The 21,514-nt window shown below is 46.7% G+C and overlaps 1 protein-coding gene across 1 annotated transcript in view; it reads left to right on the top strand.

Annotated features, from left to right (window-relative positions):
* The first annotated feature begins 1,479 nt into the window (after positions 1-1,479).
* The window catches only part of CMTM7 (CKLF like MARVEL transmembrane domain containing 7), a 57,123-nt gene continuing 37,088 nt past the window's right edge, over positions 1,480-21,514 (top strand). The window contains exon 1 of the mRNA XM_059390782.1: positions 1,480-1,676. Coding sequence (XP_059246765.1) covers positions 1,524-1,676 — 153 coding nt within the window. The 5' untranslated portion in view covers positions 1,480-1,523. The remainder of the gene's footprint in view (positions 1,677-21,514) is intronic.

Below are 21,514 nucleotides of genomic sequence, written 5' to 3'. Positions count from 1 at the left end.
CAGAGAGGCAGGCAGAGAGAGGGGGAAGCAGGCTCCCCGCTGAGTAGAGAGCAGCGAGCCCAATGCGAGGCTTGATCCCAGGATCCTGAGATCATGACCTGAGCCAAAGGCAGAGGCTTAACCCACTGAGCCACCCAGGTGCGCCTGGTGGCAGTCTTCTAATTGGACAGCACAGGCAACCTGTAATTTCTGAGAGGCAGATTTTTTTGGTGATTTACAAATGAAGTTACAAGTTTGGCCACAAGGAACACTCTGCTCAAAGGGTACGTTGATAACATATCTGCCGGTGGTAACCCCCATTGGGCCTGTCTTCATTCAGAAAATAACCCAGAGGGGCTCAGTTCATGATCTTAGGTTCCTGAGATTAAAAGCCCTGTGTCAGGCTCTACACTCAGTGTGGAGTCTGCTTGTCCCTCTCCCTCTGTTCCTCCCCCTGTTCTCTCTCTCTCAAATAAATAAGTAACATCTTAAAAATAATAATCCAGAAGGGAAACAACCCAGTATGTTTCACAGCTTTTTTTTTTTTTTTTTAATTTTATTTATTTATTTGACAGATAGCGACCACAAGTAGGCAGAGGCAGGCATAGGGTGGGGAGTGAAGCAAGCTCCCTGCTGAGCAGAGAGCCTGATGTGGGCCTGGATCCCAGGACCCTGAGATCATGACCTGAGCTGAAGGCAGAAGCTTTAACCCACTGAGTCACCCAGGCGCCCCTGTTACACAGCTTCTAATGAAAGTAAACGTAGGCTCACCTTGTGACCCAGTAAGTCCGCTCACAGGTATTTACCTCAGAGAAATGAGAGCTTACCTCCACCAAAACGAACAAAACTTTCCAGAATGTTCACCACAGCTTTATTAGGTACAACAGGAAGATCTTAAATGCAGTGTTGAGTGAAAGCAGCCAGACACAAATGAGACTACTCGGTATTCCAAGTATAGCAAGTCCATAAACAGGCAAAACAAATCTATAATGACAGAAAGCAGAATAGTGTGGTTGCCTCTTGCTTGGGGGCCAGGGGTGCCATGAGGGAAGGTAGATTGGGAAGAAGCACAAGGGATCTTTGGGGGGTATTGGCACTTTCTATTGATCTGGTGATGGTTACACAGGTGTGCATATAAAGGGAAAGTAGTGGAGCTGAACCCGGAGGGTTTGCGCGCTTCAGTGGGTATAAAGTACACTTGAGTCAAGGCCTCTCCCCACATGTCCGCAGCGACGCCCACACAAACCCCCCGGAGGCCCAGACCCAGCTGGGGCCCGGCCCCCGCTCCCGGGAAAGTGCCGGCCAGCCCCACTGTCCGACTGTGTCCCGCCAAGGCGGGGCCGCGGTCTCCCGCGCGGGTCCTGGACGCGTGCGCCCCGCCCCCACGGGCGCCCCGCGACCGCACGCCCGGGCCCGCTCCGCCCCGGCCCCGCCCCCGTCCCCGGCCCGCCCCGGCTCGGCCCGCCCCGGCTCGCCCCGCCCCGCTTATCTGGCCGGTCGGCCGGGGCCCGGGAGGTGGCCGGCGGGCGGGCAGGGGCCGCGCGATGTCGCACGGAGCCGGGCTCGTCCGCACCACGTGCAGCAGCGGTGGCGGCCCGGGGGCCGGCGCGGGACAGCCGAGCGCAAGGCCCTCGGAGGGGCGGCTGGACCCCGTCTACCCCCGCACGTACTCGGCCCTGCTGAAGGTGGCGCAGATGGTAAGAGAGGCCGGGGCGCGGGGCCGGGGTCTCGCGGAGAGGCGGGGCAGGAAGGGGAGCGGGCGGTGGCGCGCGGGGCGGCTGGAGCCGGGCGGAGCCCGCGGGAGCATCGCTCGGCGGGCGGGGCGGGGCACGGCGCCGCTACGGTCAAGTTCGGGGAGGGCTTCCTTCGGAAAGTTGGGTGCGCTGCCCCGGCCCTGGAACTCAGCCGCGACGCCGCCCTCGCTCCCGCGGACGCAGGTCTCCAGGGCCCCAGGCTTTTTCCAGCCAGCCCTCTGCGGGGCCCGGCCCGCTTTCCGACAGAAAGCGCAGGCAAAAGTTGCTTTTCCTCTTCCTTCCTCTTCTTTGGGCCGCGCCGCTTCGAACCCGAATCTGGGGTGTTAGAGTCGCCAGGCGGGGCGCTGAGGCGGCGAAACCCGTCCTTCTCCCCCTCGAGGCCTCCTCTTTCCTCCCAACCGAAGAGAGCAGGGTTGCCCTGCTCTGGGCGCAGTTTCGCAGAGGAGAGGAAGTCCGAAGTTCTCAGTTCCCTGGTGGGGAAACGGAATGGGGATCCTCGGAGACAGCCGTCCTAGACCCCCGACCTCTCAAGTTCAAGGGAGGGTCCGGGTCTTAGGGGGCCGCTGGAAGGCAGAGGATCGATGGGGAAGCTCCGTTTTGAGGAGCCTGTGCACTAGTCCCCCTGCTAACTGTAGGGAGTATCCAACCCTGTATTTACTGTTTTTTCCTGTATATACATACTTACGGTAAAGTTTAATTTACCAGTTAGGCATAATAGGAGATTAACAATGACTAATAATAAAATAGAACAATTAAAACTATATGCTGGAATAAAAAGTATGTAAATGTGGTCTCTCACTCTCAAAATGCCTTTTTGTACGAACTCACTCTTCTTGTGCTGATGTGAGATGAAAAAAATGCCTGACGGATGAGATAAAGCATTGTGACATAGCATTAAGCTGCTATTGATCAGATGACTGCTTCTGCTTTATGGTTGACTGTGGGTAATTTAGCAAAGCTGCAGATGGGCAGTGCTGGGGAGTCCTCATTTGGGAGAGCCAGAGTCACCCGAATGGGGAGTCACCTATTAAGCCTGGCAGGCTGCAGGTCTAAGCCCTGAGTAGGACAAGCGTGGTGCAGGTGGTGGCCTCCACCAGGGCTGACGTCATCTGGCCTGTTCTCTTGTTCCCCACTCTTTTCTTTCTCCCCATTTTTTTTTTCTTCTTTAAACACATGTTCATCTTAAACACCTTTCCCATTCGTCTGATGTGTATTGTGAAACTAGGTTGGGCTCTTGGTGAGTCCACTCATTGTAATGTTTGCAGTGAGAATGGTGGCGGGGGAGGTGGTAGTTTTGAAGAGGCGTGTGGAGAAAAGAAGGTGGACATAGGGACAAGGTTACGTAGCCAGAAGCCGGTGTTTCCTATGGCAGGCCAGTCCCAGGATGCTGGACACTGTGAAAGCTTGCCCATGAGTCCAACGCACTTTGTTCTTGTGTGTGTAAAAGGGGCTCTCATTTCCTGCTTAGGCCAGATCTGAAGGGAGGGGTGCTGAGTTCTCTTTTCTCTAAGAAGGGTGTCTAGATGGACCAAAAATTAGGAAGTGTTAGCTATGAACAACAACACATTGTGCTGAGGAGTGTTGGTTTTGAGCCGGGCATTTTTGGACTCACATTAAGACTGCTGATCAGCCAAATAGAGGGGACCAGCCTACCTCTTCATCCTTAAAAGGTGAGCGGGAATGAGACAGACCCTAATGGAGACTGGAAGACATGTCATGAATGAAATAATGAGTTTGGTGGCTAAAAATTAGGATCATAAGGACTACTTCTTCTGGTCCATGAGTTTCATGGACAAAGGTCATGGGTTTAAGAAGGCTCCATGTTGGTCCATGAGTTTGGTGGGTAAGGTTTGTGGAAAAGAGAAAGCTCCATTTCATTGAAAGTTCCTCCACTAGCCTCTTCGCCTGTGGCCCTTATGCTGGGTTGCAGGTGATAGTCATAGGGCCTGTTGTTCCATAGAAGGGAAAAAAGACCTAGGGAATTGCTTCTCCATTGTACCCCTTAAAATCATCTTCACGGGATTCTAATGCCTTCTTCTTCCCCTGAGGAGGCCCCTGTGATTGCAGCCTGGTTTGAGCTGACCCCTTGAAAGTGAACTTGTCCTTGCAGGGTAATCATATAGAGAGACTCTTCAGAGTTGTCTACTTGGGCCTCTTATCTAACTCTTTCCCATTCTCCTCCTCTTCCTCTTCTCCTGGGGCCTGCATGGACATTTGATATTCTTTCGTCGTTTTCCTGGAAACATGTGCATAGCCAGGAATTAACCACATTGGGGAAGGGCAGATACAGCTAAAATGGCGCCACCAGTGGGCACTGTATCCATGGGTCTCTGATTTAGACCACCGCCATCTCATTTGCATCCTGAAAAGGCTGAACTGAATATCCTAGACTTCCCATTAAGTGTTTTCCTCATGGTCTGATCAGCAGACCTGTCAATATATTACCTTAAATAATTGAAAAGGCTGTTCCCTTTGAGAACAACTTCCTTTCCTTGCTTTGCATCTCTCCTGGGTCCACCAGTACCAGAAAATGAAGAGAGATAACAGAAAGAAAGTGAGTTTCTTAGTGAATGTTAGTACTTGTCACTTTAATGAATCTTTATAATCTTGTGGCTTCAGTAGTTTAGTTTCTTGGGTTTCCCTCTTTAGCCAAGAGACTGTCACACTTGGTGACCCTAAAGGAGCAGGTTTCTTTGTTGTTGTTAATAGCTCTTGTTTTTTGAACCCTATCATTGTTCTTTGTAAGGCACTAGGGAGGCATGCCTGGGTGGCTCAGTCGGTTAGGCATCTGCCTTCCGCTAACCCTAATCCTAACCTGAGCCGACGGCAGACTCCTAAACCGACAGAGCAACCCAGGCACCCTAAAAGACTACATATTCTATGATTTCACTAATTAACAGGTAAATTTCTAGAGACAAAGTTGGGTAGTGGTTGCTCAGGGCTGAGGAGTTTGGGAACAATGGGGAGTGGCTGCTAAGAGGTAGGTGGTTTCTTTTCGGATGAGGAAAATGTTCTAAAATGGATTGTGGTGATGGTTGCACAACCCTGTGAATATACTAAAAACCATCGGTTTGTACACTTTAAATGTGTGAATTGTATCTCCGTAAAGCGGCTAAAAGGAAATCTAGGGAAGAGTTTGGAGGGGGGACTCTGTGTGGTGGGTGTGGGAGCGCCACAACACAGGAAACTCCCCGGCCATCCTCCCCATCCACTACTAGACAGAGGAATGTCCCCTGCAGACCTCACAGAATCTGAGCCCAGGGGGGTGCCCTGAGGTCCGGAGGGGTCCAGATGGCCCTGTGTGTGACCTCGCCAGCATTCCTCATCAGTGCAGTTGTTCAGCAGACACTTATGAGTGCCATGTTCATCTTTGTTTCTGCGGGAGCAGGGGGCTGTGACCAAGCCCTTACCCTCAGGAAGTCTGTGGTTTCACCGAGGAGACAGATGAGTCCCAAAATTGACTGGTGGGGGAGGTTAAAAAAAGAGTCTGGTTGCCTATACTAGGAAGGAAGGAGAGAGGTTTGAAACCTTCAAGAAGGTCACATCTGAGTTGAAACTTGAGAGCTGAGTACAGGTTGGTGAGGTTGGGAGTGCACCTTTACCTCTGGAATGTCTTTATTCAGTATGTTTAAGTTGGAGATAAGGGATAGTTTGGGGGTGTTGGAGGAGAAGAGAATACAGCAGGACATGAGGAAGCACTTGGGCAGTCCTGATATCTAGAAGGAGGTGTCATCTCATTTCCTGGGTATCTTCTGTGTTCTCATGTGAGGCACATGGAAGACAGACCCTTTCCGCATGTGCAGAGAAACAGAGGCTGGTCCATATGGAGGGAAAATCAGATTGTGGTTTCACAAGCAGCAAATATAGAAACTTATATGTCCTCCAGAAGTTTCATTTATTTACTCAGCAAATATTTGAGCACCTGTTGTATGCTAGAACATGCTGAAAAGAAGAGTAAATAAGGCAGATCAGTCAAATAGGGGAGATAAACATTAATAAAACGATTATAAATCTGTAACTGTAAACTGGGACAGGAGCTCGGAAAAAGAAGTATTAAGTGTCATAGAGAATTAAATGGAGAGTCTGATCTGTCTGGGTGGTGAGGAAGGGCTTCTCTAAGGAAGGGATATTATATTGGAAGAATGAGGGAACGGCATTTCCTGATGAAGGAGAAACACAGTGACTCTGCAAGTCTGGAAAAAGGAGTATTGCTGTCGTTGGAGGGCAGGGGACAGAGGTGGAAGTGGTTTGGGTGAGACTGGAGAAAAATGCAAGGGCCAGACCCTTGGGGCCTGCAAGATCACCTTGAGGGTATGGTCCTTCATCTAAGAATACCAGGAAAGCGGGGCACCTGGGTGGCTCAGTGGGTTAAGCCTCTGCCTTCGGCTCAGGTCATGATCCCAGAGTCCTGGGATCGAGCCCCACATCGGGCTCTCTGCTCTGCAGGGAGCCTGCTTCCTCCTCTCTCTCTGCCTGCCTCTCTGCCTACTTGTGATCTCTGTCAGATAAATAAAGAAAAAATCTTTAAAAAAAAAAAAAAAAAAAAAAAAAAAAGAATACCAGGAAAGCATCCTGTCACCATCCACCCAAGTGGTGGTTTTCAAACCAGGGCTGTACCGCCCCCTAGAGGTTATTTTGGAACTTTATGGAAACTTGGTTGTGGCAGGGTTTAGGATCATATTATATATATACATTTTATTAATTTCGGGATAATAATGAGAGCATTGCCAATAATTAGTATCTTAAAGAGATGTTTTATCTGGAAGAAGCTTAAAGGAGCCTGCGCAGGCCAGGTGGAAGCTGAGTGGGGTTGTGAGTCAGGGGAGAGTACACTTAGTTTTCTGGCATGAGAGAGCATTCTAAATACCCTCCAGCAGGCCAGGGCGATTATGAGCTTCACTCTGAAAATTCACAGCCCAGTTCCCAAACAGAATTGGACTGTGGGGATGGGGGGGGGGGATCCCAGCCTCTGGAGTAGCTGGGAATGGACTTATGCTTGGAGACTGACCCAGCATAACCCAGAATGGTCCACCCCTCTTTGTTCTACTTTATGTCTCTGTAGCAGGGCAGCAGCAGCTGGGTTCCCAAATGCAGTCTGCACATCCCTGTCCTATTTCCTGGAAGGCAGAGGGTTAAAGGTGTTAAAGGCAGCAAAGAACCTCACTGCCAAGATTCTTTTACTCGTGGCCCAGTCCTAATCCAAGAACAATTTTCCATCAATAGCCAAACAAATAAAAATAATAAAACATAACAAGTTAGGAGCTTTATTCCCAATGACAGAAGTAATGCTTGTTCTTTGTAGAAATTTGGGGAAACATGCGGTGCCTGGGTGGCTCGGTCGTTAAGTGTCTGCCTTCAGCTCAGGTCATGGTCCCAAGGTTCTGGGATCAAGCCCCCCATTGGGCTCCCTGCTCAGTGGGAGGCCTGTTTCTTGTTTCTCCCTCTTCCACTCCCCCTGCTTGTGTTTCCTCTCTTGCTCTCTCTCTCTCTCTGTCAAATAAATAAAATCTTAAAAAAAAAAAAAAGAAAGAAAGAAACTTGGGGAAACACAAAAAAAGCAGACTGTCTGTTTTCCAAGATTAGTCTTTAAAGTAAAATCTTATACCATTTCATAGTAGACATCTATAATTTGGGGTAGTTTCTTTTTCTTTCTTTCTTTTTTTTTTTTTAAAGATCTTGCTTATTAGAGAGAGAGAGAGCACGAGCATGGGGGAGAGGCAGAAGGAGAGGGAGAAGCAGGGAGCCCCATGTGTGGCCTGATCCCAGAACCCTGGGATCATGACCTGAGCCGAAGGCAGACACTTAACCAACTGAGCCACCCAGGGGCCCCTGTTTTGTTTCATATAGAAAATTAGAATGACATATATCTATTTTGTAAAATGCCTTTTTTGGGGGGAGGGGCTTAATATGCGATAGATGTTTTCTTGTGCCACTTAATGTTTGTCTGCCATTTGGTTTTTAACAGCATCACTGTAGCCAGTCATGGCTGTACCAAGGTCTGGGTGAACAGCCCCCTCCCCCTTGTTGTGGCCCAGAAATCTTCCAGTTCTGTCCATGTACAAACAAAGCCGCGGTGAACTTCTTGTAGAGAAGTCCTGGTATACACATCCCTAAATCCTTCCTCAGGATAAATGGCAGTGACCTTTCACAGAGATAGAGATGAAGTGTTTTGTGCCCTTTGGAGCCTGGTGACATTAAACTGATATAAACGTTTTAATATCTAGAAATTAATGAGTGTCCCTTTATCATCCAGAAATTTCAAGGAGCCAGAGGTGATGGTAATAGTATTTGAAGTTGTAATAGTGTTTTTGGTGTCTGATGGTTTGGGAAAGGAACAATGCCATTGATGGGCTAGAAGATTCTGTAGTGCTCTTCAATGCACTTGAATCTGAGTAAAGACAACAGCATCTGCATAAATTTGAAGAATGATGGTACCACAGCTTATTTATTCAGGTTGCAAAGCATGTGCGTTTCTGCACTACTGGCAAGAATTCCCCTCCAGGGCACCCCAAAAACTACCTGCCTCCAGATTGGAAGCCAGTGGCTGGAGAAGAGGAAGACACCAGATGGAGGGTCCCCTGGGCTACAGGGGCTGGGGGAGCACAAGTGGGTGCGTGTGTGGTCCCTCATGAGGCAGAAGGGAGTCCCACGGGTGTTTGGGCATTACCGTGGGTATTAAAGACCCTCTAGGGCAATCCTGGGCCTCACTCGGGGACTCCCTGTGGGGGTCAGTATGTGTCGTCCAATTTCGGGATCAGGGAAGGGCTCCTCTCTGCTCCCTTCCTCCCAGGCCCTCGCCCTCCCGCCGTGCTCCCAGTGCTTCCTGCTCAGCGCCAGCGCCACTGGACCCTCCATCTGTTTCCTCCCCCTGTCTTCTGCCCTCCTGCGCCAGCCCAGGCGTGCTGCCCATGGAAGCCTCCCTCTGACCCGCCGCCTGCCACATGCTTGCCGCCTTTGTCACCAGTTTGGCTCGGCCGCTCCCTCGCCTGCTGCTCACTCTCTGGCATTCCTCACCGGGGCCTTAGCAACTCCTGGCATCCTGGCAACATCCTGGCGCAGAGCCGGCTAGTGGCTGGCTACTGCTGGCTGCTGGTGGCTGGGCAGCCCCAGGGACTTTTCGGAAAGAAAGGAGAATGGGAGGGATTCTCTCCCCACCCTATCCCAGCTCCCAGGCAGAAATCGCAATCAGAACCTAGAAGCTGCTCAGCCTCCTACAGAAAAAGAAGTTCACCTGGTTTGTGTTTTAATCAGCACCGATCTGATTGGAACATGGCCCTTCCTTTCCCCAGAGCAGCCATACTTTTTTTTTTTCCTTACTTCGGACAGGTAAAAGGATAGATGGGTTGACAGAGAAGGAGAAATTGTCTGTAAAGCACTTTCCACGTATTCCTCACGGAAAGGATTGCTGTGAAAGAGGGGAGGGGTATCATCCTGAGTTTTAAAGATGGAGAAGATACAGTTCCTTAAGAAGGGGATGGGAAGGAGGAAATAAAGGAGAAATGAATTACATCTTCCAGGTGCAGAGTAAATTGGAACTTTCTGGAAAGCATCGAGAATTACTAACTACCCTGTGACCGCAGCGTGGTTTTATTCACTTTGTTTTCTAGGTTTTCTTTATTCCCCTAAGACGGCGGCCGCAGTGCTAGTGATTGTGAAGAAGTCTTTTTCGAACTTTTCCTCTCAAGTGATAAAAGTGATACTTCAATAATAATCACAGAGTTGATCACTTACTGAGTTCTTGTTACCTCATTTAATCCCCCCATGATAAGTCAGTTCTGTCGTTACCTGCATTTTATAGATGAGGAAACAGAGGCAGGGAGGTTTGGTAACTTGCCCGAAGTCACAGCTGTAAAGAATGAGGCTGGGTTTTGAACCAGCCAGCTTGTGTCAGATCTTGAGCTCATGAATGGACAATTTGGGGTCATTTCATTCTCTTTGCCAATACCCTATGAGTATTTTCCCATGTCATTAAGCCTTATTTGAAAATGATGGGATATGTGCCATTGGTTGTATCTTAACTGATCCCGTCGGCTCCGCGTTGGTGGATAGGCTGCGGCAGATCTGAAGGGAGGGGCTATGAGACTCGACAGCAGGTGCCAGTGGCAATTTCACCCTTTGCCAGAGATGAAATCAGCCAGAGTAGGGAAAACTCCTCACTGGGGTATTGAACAGTATGTGTATAGTATTTCAGAAAGCATATTAACATGTCACGCATAGGGCTGCTGGAACGCTTGAGAGGAAACCATCACTATTATCCTTGTTTGTAAATCACAAGTGCCTCCTGGAAGGGTTGGGACCAAAGAGGGGAGCTAAGGTTTGTGTATTTGCTGTAGTATGTCTGGCAATTTCCCATGCAGTTTCCCTTGGTTTCACCCTTTCAGTGACCCTAGATTATTTATCTTCCCCTTCTTTTGGTTGAATAGAGGCTGAGAGGTGTTGTAACTTGCCCAAGTTTCAAATATTCATTTAATTCTGGAGCCAGCATTTGAAGCCAGGTGTGGGCAAGGCCTAGTCTTTTGCCACTGTGGTATGCCATCCATTCAGGTAGGGTAAGCAGGCTCCCAGTCTAGTCCAGGGTGGCAGATGCACCCCAGGGTGACCCCCCGTGAGTCACAACCCTGTGTAATCCATCCTCTTGAGTGTGGATGGACCCTGGGACTTGCCTCTAGCTGACAGAATACAGCAGAGCTGACGGGATGCCATCCCCATGGCTATGTCATGTCATATGCCAAGGTGAATGGATGTTGCCGATGCAGTTCAAGTCCCAAATCTTGTTGATTCTGAGTTAATCAAAACGAGATCGTTTCCAAGGGAGCCTGATTTACTCATGTGGAAGTCCTTAAAAGAAGTACTGGAAGGGGGGTTCACCTCGGTGGCTCAGTCAGTTAAGCGTCTGCCTTCGGCTTAGTTTATGATCCTTGAGTCCACACCAGGCTTTCTGTTCAGCCGAGAGCCTGCCTCTCCCTCTGCCTCTCCCTCTGCCCGCCACCCCCACCCCCTGCTCCTGCTTTCTCTCTATCTCAAATAAGTAAACAAAAATCTTTAAAAAGAAGAAGAAGAAGGTACTGGGTCCTTCTCAAGAAGGAGGTTCTCCTGCTGGCCCTGAGAAATCATCTGCTTTGGGAGTGGGGCAAGGGGCCAGGCAGAGGCCCATGTGGCAAGCATCTATGAGTTGTGTCTAGAAGCTGAGAGCAGCCCTCAGCTGATGGCCAGAAAAACAGACCTGAGTCCTACAGCTTAAGGAACTAAAATCTGCCATCAACCACGTGGCCTTGGAAGAGGGCCCCCAAGCCTCAGATAAAGCCCCAGGTTGGCCAATATCTTGCTGCAGCCTTGTGAGACCTAGTGCAGAAGACTCCCACCTGGGGCTCCGGGCCAGTGGAAGCGGTGACAGGATAAATAAATGTTCTAAGCTATTTAGTTTGTGGTCATTTGGTACACAGCTGTAGATAACTCCTGCACCCACAGAAGCCTCTCCTGTGTCTGCTCCTTGTCAGGGATGATGAGGCTACAGCAGTGCCATCCTTATAACAGTAATGACCATATTATTTTTATATGAGCTATGATCATACGTCACTGAATTCCTGGGCAGTGAATCTGGTGAGCCCTTGCTGTGGGCATTGTGCTGCCTGCTTGATCTGCAAGAACTCCACTTGTCGTTATAACATTTCTAGGAGGTGTCCATATTCCCATTTTACAGACGTGGGGGGAGGGGGCCTTCTCTGCAGCCTTTAGGCTTGTTAAAACTGCCTCCCCAGCAGTCCTCTTTTCTTCCATGGTCCCTTCCAGAGCTATTCTAAAAAATAAACTGATCCAAACAGAAGGTATGACTGTGTAATTTCTCAAATTATGTTTATTTTTTAAAAACAGATAACATGATCAGGGCGCCTAGTTGCTCAGTCAGTTAGGCGTCCAACTCTTGATCTCGGTTCAAGTCATGATCTCAGGGTCATGGAACTGAGCCTTGCATCAGGCTGCACACTCAGCTGGGAGTCTGCTTGAGATTCTCTCTGCCTCTGTCCCTCCCCTCACCAACTCACTCTCTTTCTCTCTCTCTCAAATAAGTACATCAGTCTTAAAAAAGAAATAGATAACAAGATCAAGATTTTAAAAGTATAAAAACTCGAGTTTCTACTCTCCCTCCCTGGAGGCCACCAGTGATACCAGTTTCTTGTATATCCTTCAGGAATTATTTTGTGCTTCTCTGTGTCTGTGTGTGTGTCTGTGCACGCATGTGTGTCTCTTCTCTCACCCCCGATGGGAGCATACTTAAACTCGCTGTTCTGTACTTTTGTTACTTAGCTTTCCATCTTGGAGCTAATTCCACGTCCATTCATAAAGAGTTCTCATTCTCTGTAACAGCTGCATTGCCTTGCAGAGAATGGATTTACCATCATTTATTGAAGTAGTCCCCACTGACAGCACTTGGGTTATTTCCAATCTTTTGTTCGCTCAGTGCTGTGGCAGATAGCCTTGTACATAACACAGTGTGGTACATGTACGGGAATATCAGAAGGAGAAGTCCCTAAAATAGAATTCCTGGACCAAATGTGGCCCGTTCTTGGAAGTCTTTCGTCTGTCTCAAAAGTCAGCATAACAGACCTTACCTTGTGATCTTCTCCTTCAGGCCGTCAGGCGTCTTCCACATTTATTGACATTGGGAAAGACTGCTTAGTGTTTGGTGTTCAGAGTTCCACTTAGCATTAAGATATTAAGAACTGGGAAAGTTTAGGGAACAAGAAAATTGTGTGACCAGCATTTTTCTTAGAATTTCCCAACATTCATCACAGGGAGTGTTGAAGTCCGCTTCTGTAGAGTAGAGCTAGAGATGTTCTTGTGCATTTGGTTGGTTCTGAGGGAGGGAGGCAGGCAGAGGCAGGAGAAGGAGCCAGACAAAGATGGGTTTTATAAGTCTAAGCATCGGCCTGATGTTTCAGGGTTCTCTGGAAAGTGAGTGTACCTTGATGTTTCAGGGATCTCTGGAAAGTGAGTGCACCCTAGAGATTCTCCTGTTTTGAGGCCGGGGAGCTGGGCCTTTGTACCCTTTATTGACTACAGACCTGGGGTGGTGGGGAGGAGATGAACCTCTGAGCCAGACCACCGCCCCTGTCTGAGGGGGAATCATTAATGCATGTGGGCGGGGTTAGCAGCAGCGCCCCCTGCAGTGCCTGGGCAGTGGTGCACCGACCTGGTTAAACGGAGCCTTTGGAATTGCTTGGGTCATTCTGATCTCTTCTGAGGCTCTGAGCTGATGCAGTCTGTGGCCAGCTGACTGCAGACTGCTTCCACCTGCAAAACTGGCTTATCAGTATTCTTGCCCCAGGCCCCCTCTGGATCTGCAGTGCCAGGCTGCTCAGCCTTCCAGACTTCTGATGTTACTTTTTGAGGTCCACTTAAATAGTCCTGTTATTTTTTGTCATTTCCTATTTGAAACAAGAGGAGAGGAAAACAAATCAACGTGTACTGGATGAAAAATAAACTCAATAGGGAGCAGAAGTATTTCTGTAACCTTTTAGAAGGGAATGATAAGCAATGTCACTGCCATCATACTGTAGTTAACTTGATTATATCTGTTTTAACTCCTTGGAAAAACTTAAGAACAGAACCACAGGAATTTTTCCTGGAGAAAAATAATCTGATTTCAGAGCTGGGGACTCTTTGACATACTGTTGTGAGTTTCACGTGGAAAAGGTAAAAGAGGCCCGTCTAACCTTTTATTGATGTGACCTGGTTTTACGAGGGTTCCTTAAATATTACCATTACTGAGCAGTACATCCTATTTATTGACCGCCGCTTAAGTCAGAGGTAAAAAATCTCTGTCACATAACGTACATTCCCCTGGATCTAACGGGGTCTCCTTGCTGACCTACTCTCACAATTTGTGGTAACATCTGTCCCCCATTTAGAGATGTGATTGCTACTTCAACATACAGTTGCTTGCTGTGATTTAGGGATGAAAAATTACTTTCTAGTTTAGTGGGTTGAAAGACGGCCCCCAAAATATAGGTCTGCGTCCTTACCCTTGGAACCTATGAACATGACCTTTTTTGGAACAAGGGTATTTTCAGATGTAATGAAGTTCAGGGTCTTGAAATCATTTATCCAAATGTACCTGTGAGATCCCTAAGTCCAATGACAAGTGTTTTTAGAAGAGACACACAAAGGAGAAGGGGATGGGGACTTTTGGCTTTGAAACCCTCTCCTACCTTCCCCAGGTGTAATAGGAAACCAGCCCCCCATACTGGGAGGGCAAGCAGAGCTGAGGAAGGAGGCACATTTAATAAACAAAGGGAACTTAGATACAAGGCTTTTCTTGGGCAGCAGCAAGATGAGGCAATTCTGTACCTGCCCAACAAACCTTAAAAGTTTACACCAAGGCCTTAACTGGGTTCAGTCACATATATGGTCCAGATGTTCTCCACATTGCCTCACTGTCTCAAGGCTGTGTCCTTGGAGCAGCCTCTAGGAATGGGAAGGGTCAGTGGAACCCACATTCCAAGGACAGGGAAGGGGCAAGGAGCTCTGAGTGCTGAGGTCCAGCTTACAGGTCAACTCGTGGTCACATTGGTTTGATGACCTTCTCCAACAGTGACATGAAGATGTGACAGAGATTGCTGTGATGTGGCCATGAGCCCAAGGGTGCACGGCAGCCACCGGAGGCTGGAAGAAGCAATGAATGGATTCTCCCTAGAGTCCCCAGGGAGAACTAGGTCCTGCTGCCACCTTGGTTTAAGCCCGATGATACTGATTTCTGGGTCTGATTTACAGACTTGTGAAAGAATAAATTTCTGTTTTTCTAAGCCACCAAATTGATAGTAATTTTTTACAGCAACCACAGGAAACTAGTACAGCCAGTTCAAGACTTTCCACTGTGGTTAAATTCTAAAAATCCTTAGCAGCGTAGACTGTAGACTTTTACTATTTTCTCCGTGTAGAGGCATTGCTTGCTTCTAGGAACAGTGTTTCAGAGAAGAGATGGCCATCCCCTGACACTCTGGATGGCAATTACATTTCAATCTTCTTTATTTTGGTACATCTTTTTCCTTAATAGCTTATTCAAAAAGAGAAGCAGTCCTTGAATTTCTGCTGAGAAAAGCAGGACCATAAAGATAGAGCAAACATGAAGAGAGCATTGGAGAGTCATTCTCAGATGCAGAGTAGAGACAAAAGATGAAAAGTACATTCCAAAGAACCGCTTTTGGCTTTCTTCGGGCATCGAATGAAATGTCCCCAATTCCCCCAAACCATTAGATTGCCAAGTAAATTTTATAGCATTCCAATAGAACTTTTAAAGATAAGATATTGCAGCCCCAAAATATGTCATCTTTTTTTTTTTTTAAGATTTTATTTATTTATTTTACAGAGAGAGAGAGACTGTGAGAGAGGGAACACAAGCAGGGGGAGTGGGAGAGGGTGAGGCAGGCCTCCTGCCGAGCCCTATGTGGGACTCAATCCGGGACCCTGGGACCATGATCTGAACCAAAGGCAGATGTCTAACGACTGAGCCACTCAGGTGCCCCCAAAATATGTCTAAAGGTGATTGAGTTAGCCCTGCTTGTGAAATAGTTGCAATTTAAAAAAAAATGTCTGTAGGGGCTCGGTTGGTTAAGCATCTGCTCAGGTCATGATTCCCGGGTCCTGGGATGGAGTCCCACATTGGGCTCCCTGCTCCGTGGGGAATCGACTTCTCCCTCTGCCTCTTCTGCGCCTCCTGCTTGTGTTCCCTCTCTCTTTCTCTCAAATAAAATAAAAATTTTAAAAATATATAAAAATTAAAAAAAAATACTTGGAGATGTGCCCTGTGACTTAAGTCTCTAATTATAAATACGTTTATACTTTTAATTTATAAATAATTCCAGATTTACAGAAACTTTGCAGGAACAGTTCAAAGAATTCTCCATATATCCTTCCCTGCAGATTCTCAACTATTAACCTTTTAACACACTTGTCTAATAATCATTTTGCATATATATGTATATATTATTTTTTCCTTGAATCAGTTGAGAGTAAGCTGCAGACGTCATGCTCTTTTGTCCAGGAATACTCCAGTATGCATTTCCTACCAGCCCTATTATCTCTCCCACCAGCCTTATTTGGATTTCGCCAGTTGACCCACTGATGTCCTTTTTCTCCTCTAGGATCCCGTCCTGGATCATGAGTTATATTCATTTGTCCTGTGTCCTTAATCTCCTTCAAGCCTGACGAGTCCTTTTTGTTTTTCGTGACCTTGACATTTCCAAAGAATCCAGGACAGAGCCACTCCATCACTGGACATTAAAGTTACTTTGGAGGGCAGTGTTTTATAGCCACGGTTGATGCAAAGGAAGAAGGGGAAGAAAACACGTCTGGATCCTGACATACACCTTATCTCAATTTTTATGCTTACGAGACCCTTTTGTAAACTTCCTTTCTGAAGTTAGTTGTTTATATGGAGCTTAACTGCCTGTCCTAGTCAAAAAACAACAACGATGACAAAAAGACAAAAAAGAAAGACTTAGCTCACATGTCACATCCTTGGGACAATGGCTAAATTTTCCGAGGGCTCGTCACCTACCATTTCCCATTCTATGAACTTGACAGGAATGACCTCACTTAATCTTCCTGACCTTCCCCTATCATTTAGATACTACTGTTTTTCATATTTCATTGCAAGCATCGGAATTCACTGTAATTGTGCAGTCAGTTACTGTGGTACAGGGTTCAGTGTGGTGACATATTTAGCTGTTCACCCCAAGCTCACGCTCCCTCTTTTGCAGTGTGGGCTGGTTCCTGATGGACAGTTGTATAGGCAGACATTTCCTGCCGGCTGTGTCCCTGTGGCTCTGCTGCTAGTTCTCGCCAGTGGAATCCTAGTAGAAGAGGTATTTGTTCCTTCCTGCTGGAGGCTTTTAAGGGGCAGGATTCTCTCTCTACTCTTTCCTTTTCTGTCAGCTATACATGGAAGCTCCAAGGCCCTATTTCTCATATTTTACAGATCAGGAAACAGAAACAAATCTAAGGGTAGAGACTGCCTGCTTTCCTACTAGACCACTCCTTGCCCTGCCCGAGAGGCCTTCTCCAGTGCCCTCCTCTGAAGTCATCCCCCTAACACCACCCTAACCCCACCACCCTGTCATTTTCCCCAGTCTTGATTCCCTCACAACAGTTCTTTTTTTTTCTTTAAGATTTTATTTGAGAGAGAGAGAGATAGTGAGAGAGAGCAAGAGCAGGGGGAGAGGGAGAGAGCAGACTCTCCACTGAGCAAGGAGCCTGACGTGGGGCTCCATCTCAGGACCTGAGTGAAGGCAGATGCCCAACCGACTGAGCCACCCAGGTGCCCAGTTTTGTTTTGTTTTTAATGAGTGAAAGTATATTTTCTTGCCAAAGCCCCTGGTAATAGCCCTCCTTTCAAAAAAGTCAGCCCACGTGAAACCTGGATCTTCTCAGATGGTGTGGTAATGCCATGTGGGGAGGTGCCTGTGAGAGGCTGGGGGTGGGCCCCGCTCTGGGAAGGGCCCCTGTGCCAGGCCTTGAAGCACCGCGTGCCCACAGCACTAACTTCAGGCCAGGATGTTGGTGGGGGGTCTCCCTGCGGAGGGAGGAGAGGATGAGGAAGATACAGATGAGACCCCAGTAGGGAGAGACTAGGATGCCCGGCCTGGAGTTTCTGGTAAAGTGACATTCGCTGCCCTGGCTGCTGGTGTGAGAGCACCTCTCTTTCCTATTTAGTTGACTTGACAAGTTTCCACTGACTCACACTGTGAAAAGAGCGGGTTGCTGTGCCAGAGCAAACAGAGACAAGCCTAGGGATGAGGGAAGTGTCTGTCAGTGTGTCAAGCTGTCAGGACAGGATTCCGAATTTAACACGATGCTGGCAGATGCTGAATAGTGGCATTACAGAATTGGAGTAAAGGCTAAACAAATCCAGTGCCAGATGTGGCGAGCTTGCTTTTGGATTTCTATTTCTGGCTTAGGCGCTAACCCTAGGGTGGGGTCCTGGTCGTGGCCCTTTGGCTGGCAGGGCGCTATTTCCTGGGACTTCATCAGACATGCCTGTTGTGAGGCTCCAGTGATGAACAGGGCAGGTCCATGTCTCCCCTGTGGGCACAAAATCCAGACCCTGAACAGGTGTCAGGTTTCATTACCTCTGAGGCACGGCTAAGAAAAAAAGAAAATGGTAATTCGATGACACTTCTCTTATTGGAATTTTTATTTTATGCTCATTGGAAGAGTTCTCTTACTTTTATTATTTATTTATTTATTTATTTATTTATTTGAGGGAAGAGAGAGGGGAGGGGAGAGAAGGGGAGAGGAGGGGCAGAAGGAGAAGAGGGAAAATCTTAAGTAGGCTCCATGCCCAGTGTGGAGTGTGATGGGAGGCGGGGTGCTTGATCTCAGGGAGCCGAAATCAGGAGTTGGACACTTCACTAACTGAACCAAAAGGCACCCCTTGAAGAGACTTAATTAAATCGGAGTTTTATATACTCTTAGGAAAACATAAAAAGAAAAACTGATGAAGGAAAATAAATTGCTTAAGATATTCCTTCAATCTTTTTTACCGTCAGAGCCCTCCTCTTCTAAATTCCTTTTTTTTTTTTTTTAAGTATTTTTACACACCCTGTTGTCCTTTGTGCCATCAAGAGTGAGAGCAGTGGAGCATTCCTTAGAAGAGTTCATAAAAGAGCTGAAAGCCGTTGGTGGTGGGCTCACAGGCTCTCTTTGACTCCCGCTCCGGCAATGATACCGAACACGCCTGATTCCCCATCCCGCCGTCTCAGCTCCACAAACCGTTGGTTCTCAGCGCTTTAAGGTGTGCGCCACTCGTGTCTCTGGAATGTTCTTCCATGCTGCTGACACCCTTTTGAAGTTTTGATGCCAGCATATGGCACAGGGCAGGGAAAGATAACTACTCCACAGCGACGGTCTGGTCGGCCAACGGCATTTGTAAGTTATAGCCCTGACTCCAGGGAAGTAAAAATGAGCAAGGTAGAGCATCTCTGAATGAGTCAGGTGTGGTTAGTGTCAGGGTGGTGAGTGTCATGGAGGCGGAAGGAGGGGATGCTGTGAGCACAGGTAACAGGGGTCCTCCCTAGTCCATAAGTCAGACTTGTCTAGGGAAGGAACCTCCCCTGAGTATGGGAAGGGGCAAGGCAAGAGAAGGCGGGAGTGTCTGGGAGGAGGGAACAGCCTTTGCAAAGGCCCAGCATTGGGAAGGAAGGTAGAGGGCTCGAAAGCTTCTTGGTCAGTTCACAAAATTGGCTTTTCGGTTGTGGTAGTATATGGAATTACTGCTAGCCACAGAAATTAAAAACAAAATTCACCCATGGCCTCACCATTCCACAGACTCCAGAGATGATCTAGTTTGGTCCTTGTCTGAGCGTGTACATGAAGTTTGCGGAGCTGTAATCCTACTGATTATAATCATGGATTCTGCTTCCTCCCTTTTTTTAAATTAAAAAATTCCTTATTTACTAACATGTCTGTTGCTATAAAGTCTTTGTAATTGTGCATAATATGTACAGTCATTGAAATGGATATTCTTTAATTTACTTAACCATTCACTTTTGAACATGTGGGTTGTTTTTGAGCATTTAGCTACTATAAATGATATTACATTGAACATTTGCCGAGGTTGGCAAACTACAGCCCCCTGCATCCAAATCCAGCCTGCCACCTGTTTTTGTAAATAAAGTGTTATTGGGACACAGCCAAACTCATTCACTTACGTGTATTGCATATGGCTGCTTTTGCACTGTAGTGGCAGAGCTGAGTAGTTATAACAAAGATTGTATGGCCTTCAAAGCCTAAAATATTGACTTACTGGTCCTTTACAAAAAAATTTGTCAACCTCTGGGGGCGCCTGGGTGGCTCAGTCTGTTGAGCATCCAACTCTTGATTTCAGCTCAAGTCCTGATCTCAGGATCATGAGATGGAGCCCTGCGACAGGCTCCATGTTAAGCCTGGAGTCTGCTTAAGATTCTCTCCTTCTCCCTTTGCCCCTCCCCACTTGTCGCTAAAAAACAAAGAAATTGTCAACCTCTGTTGTTGTACAATACTAGAGCTTTCTTCTGGTTAGCATTCATTTTCTTAAGATAAATTGCAGGAGAGAGGATTTTTTGCTCAGAGGATATGTATGTTATTTTATTTAATTCAAAGTGATTTCTAATTTACAGCCTGTATATGATCCATTTAGATGGTGAAATGTCATGGAGACAAATGAGCCAGTTTATTGACCATTATATGTTCTAATAATTAGAAGGTATTATTAAAACAACTTTGGTCAATTTTGTTTGTATTCAGAATTTACTAATTTATACCTTCATTTTAAGCTTCTTTTCATTCCCAGTATTTCTTTGAGTTCTTTGCTGTAACAGTAGAACACTAGCTTCTATAACAAATAGACCCTCAGTTCCAGTGCTTTCACACAATAACCTTTCCTCTTCCTTGTTCCCTGGCTAGGCACCACTTCTTACCTACAGCTCTGTACTTTGGAAGGAGGAGTACAGATTTTGATATCACTTAGCCATCTCTGCTATAGTTGCTATTTTTTTTAAATAGCATTTTAAATCATTTAAAATCATTTTTAATTACAGTTAGTTTTTTAAATTTTAAATCATTTAAAAATATATAATATACATATCACATATAATATATACTCAATATATAATGTGTATTATGTATAATTATATATGTTCACATAGTTCAGTTTTTGACTTTGGATCAGGTCATGGTCCTAGGGTCATGAGATCCAGCCCTGCATCGGTCTCTGTGCTGAGTGAGGAGTCTGCTTGTGATTCTCTCTTTCTCTCTCTCTGTCAACCCCACCATTCCCCACTCCCATGCTCTCTCAACAAAGAATTCACAAAGTCTAAAAGGATAAATTGGGTAAAGTTTCTATACACCTCTCTTGGGCTGCCACAGTTCCCTGTGGCAACATTGTTTCCATAGTTCACTTATACACATTGTTGGTTATCTTGCTTTTAAAAGTTTTTATTATGGGAAATTTTCAGCATCAGCCTGCTAAGAATATTATAATGACCCCACTCTGACCCATCACGCAGCTAGAACAATTACCAGTACATTGCCAACCTTGTTTCATCTCTGTCTCTGATCTACCCCACAGATTATTTTGGAGTAAGTCCTAGACGCCATATTTCAGTATGCATTCTTTTTTAGTAACAAACACTTATATTAGATTACTATTGTTACAGCTTAAAAAACTAACTGTAATTCTTTAACATCATCAAATATCCAGTCTGTTCAGCTTTCTTCAATTGTGTGTTTAAACAAATGGTTTGTTGAAATGAAGATCCAAACAAAAAACACTTATTGTGTTTCCTTTATGTTTCTCAAGTTTCTTTTATGTGCTCATTTTTAAATTAAATTTTTTTGAGAGACAGAGAGGATGTGCAGGAGTGGTGGTGGGGCAGAGGGAGAGAGAGAATCCTAAGCAGGCCCCACACCCAGCATGTAGCCCAACATGGGACTTGATCTCAAGACCCTGAATCATTACCTGAGCCCAAATCAAGAGTCAGACACTTAACTGACTGAGCCACCCAGGCGCCCTCTCAAGTTTCTTTTAATCTGTGCATTCCTTTCCCTCCTTCTTTTTCCTTATAAATTTATTTCTTGGACACACCTACTCATTCATTCCTTTGGTTCATTCCCATTGAGTAGATGTGTCTGAGTGCATCCTTATGGTATCATTAAGAAGTTCTCCAGTCCTCCATGTTTCCTGTAAATTGGCAGTTAGGTTTAGAGGTTCATCAGACTCAAATTTGTTGCAAGACCACATCATGGGT

This window comes from Mustela nigripes, chromosome 2, assembly GCF_022355385.1.
Source record: "Mustela nigripes isolate SB6536 chromosome 2, MUSNIG.SB6536, whole genome shotgun sequence".
Classification (NCBI taxonomy): domain Eukaryota; kingdom Metazoa; phylum Chordata; class Mammalia; order Carnivora; family Mustelidae; genus Mustela; species Mustela nigripes.
The sequence above is the reverse complement of the archived record's forward strand: the minus strand, read 5'-3'. Positions and strand labels throughout refer to the sequence as shown.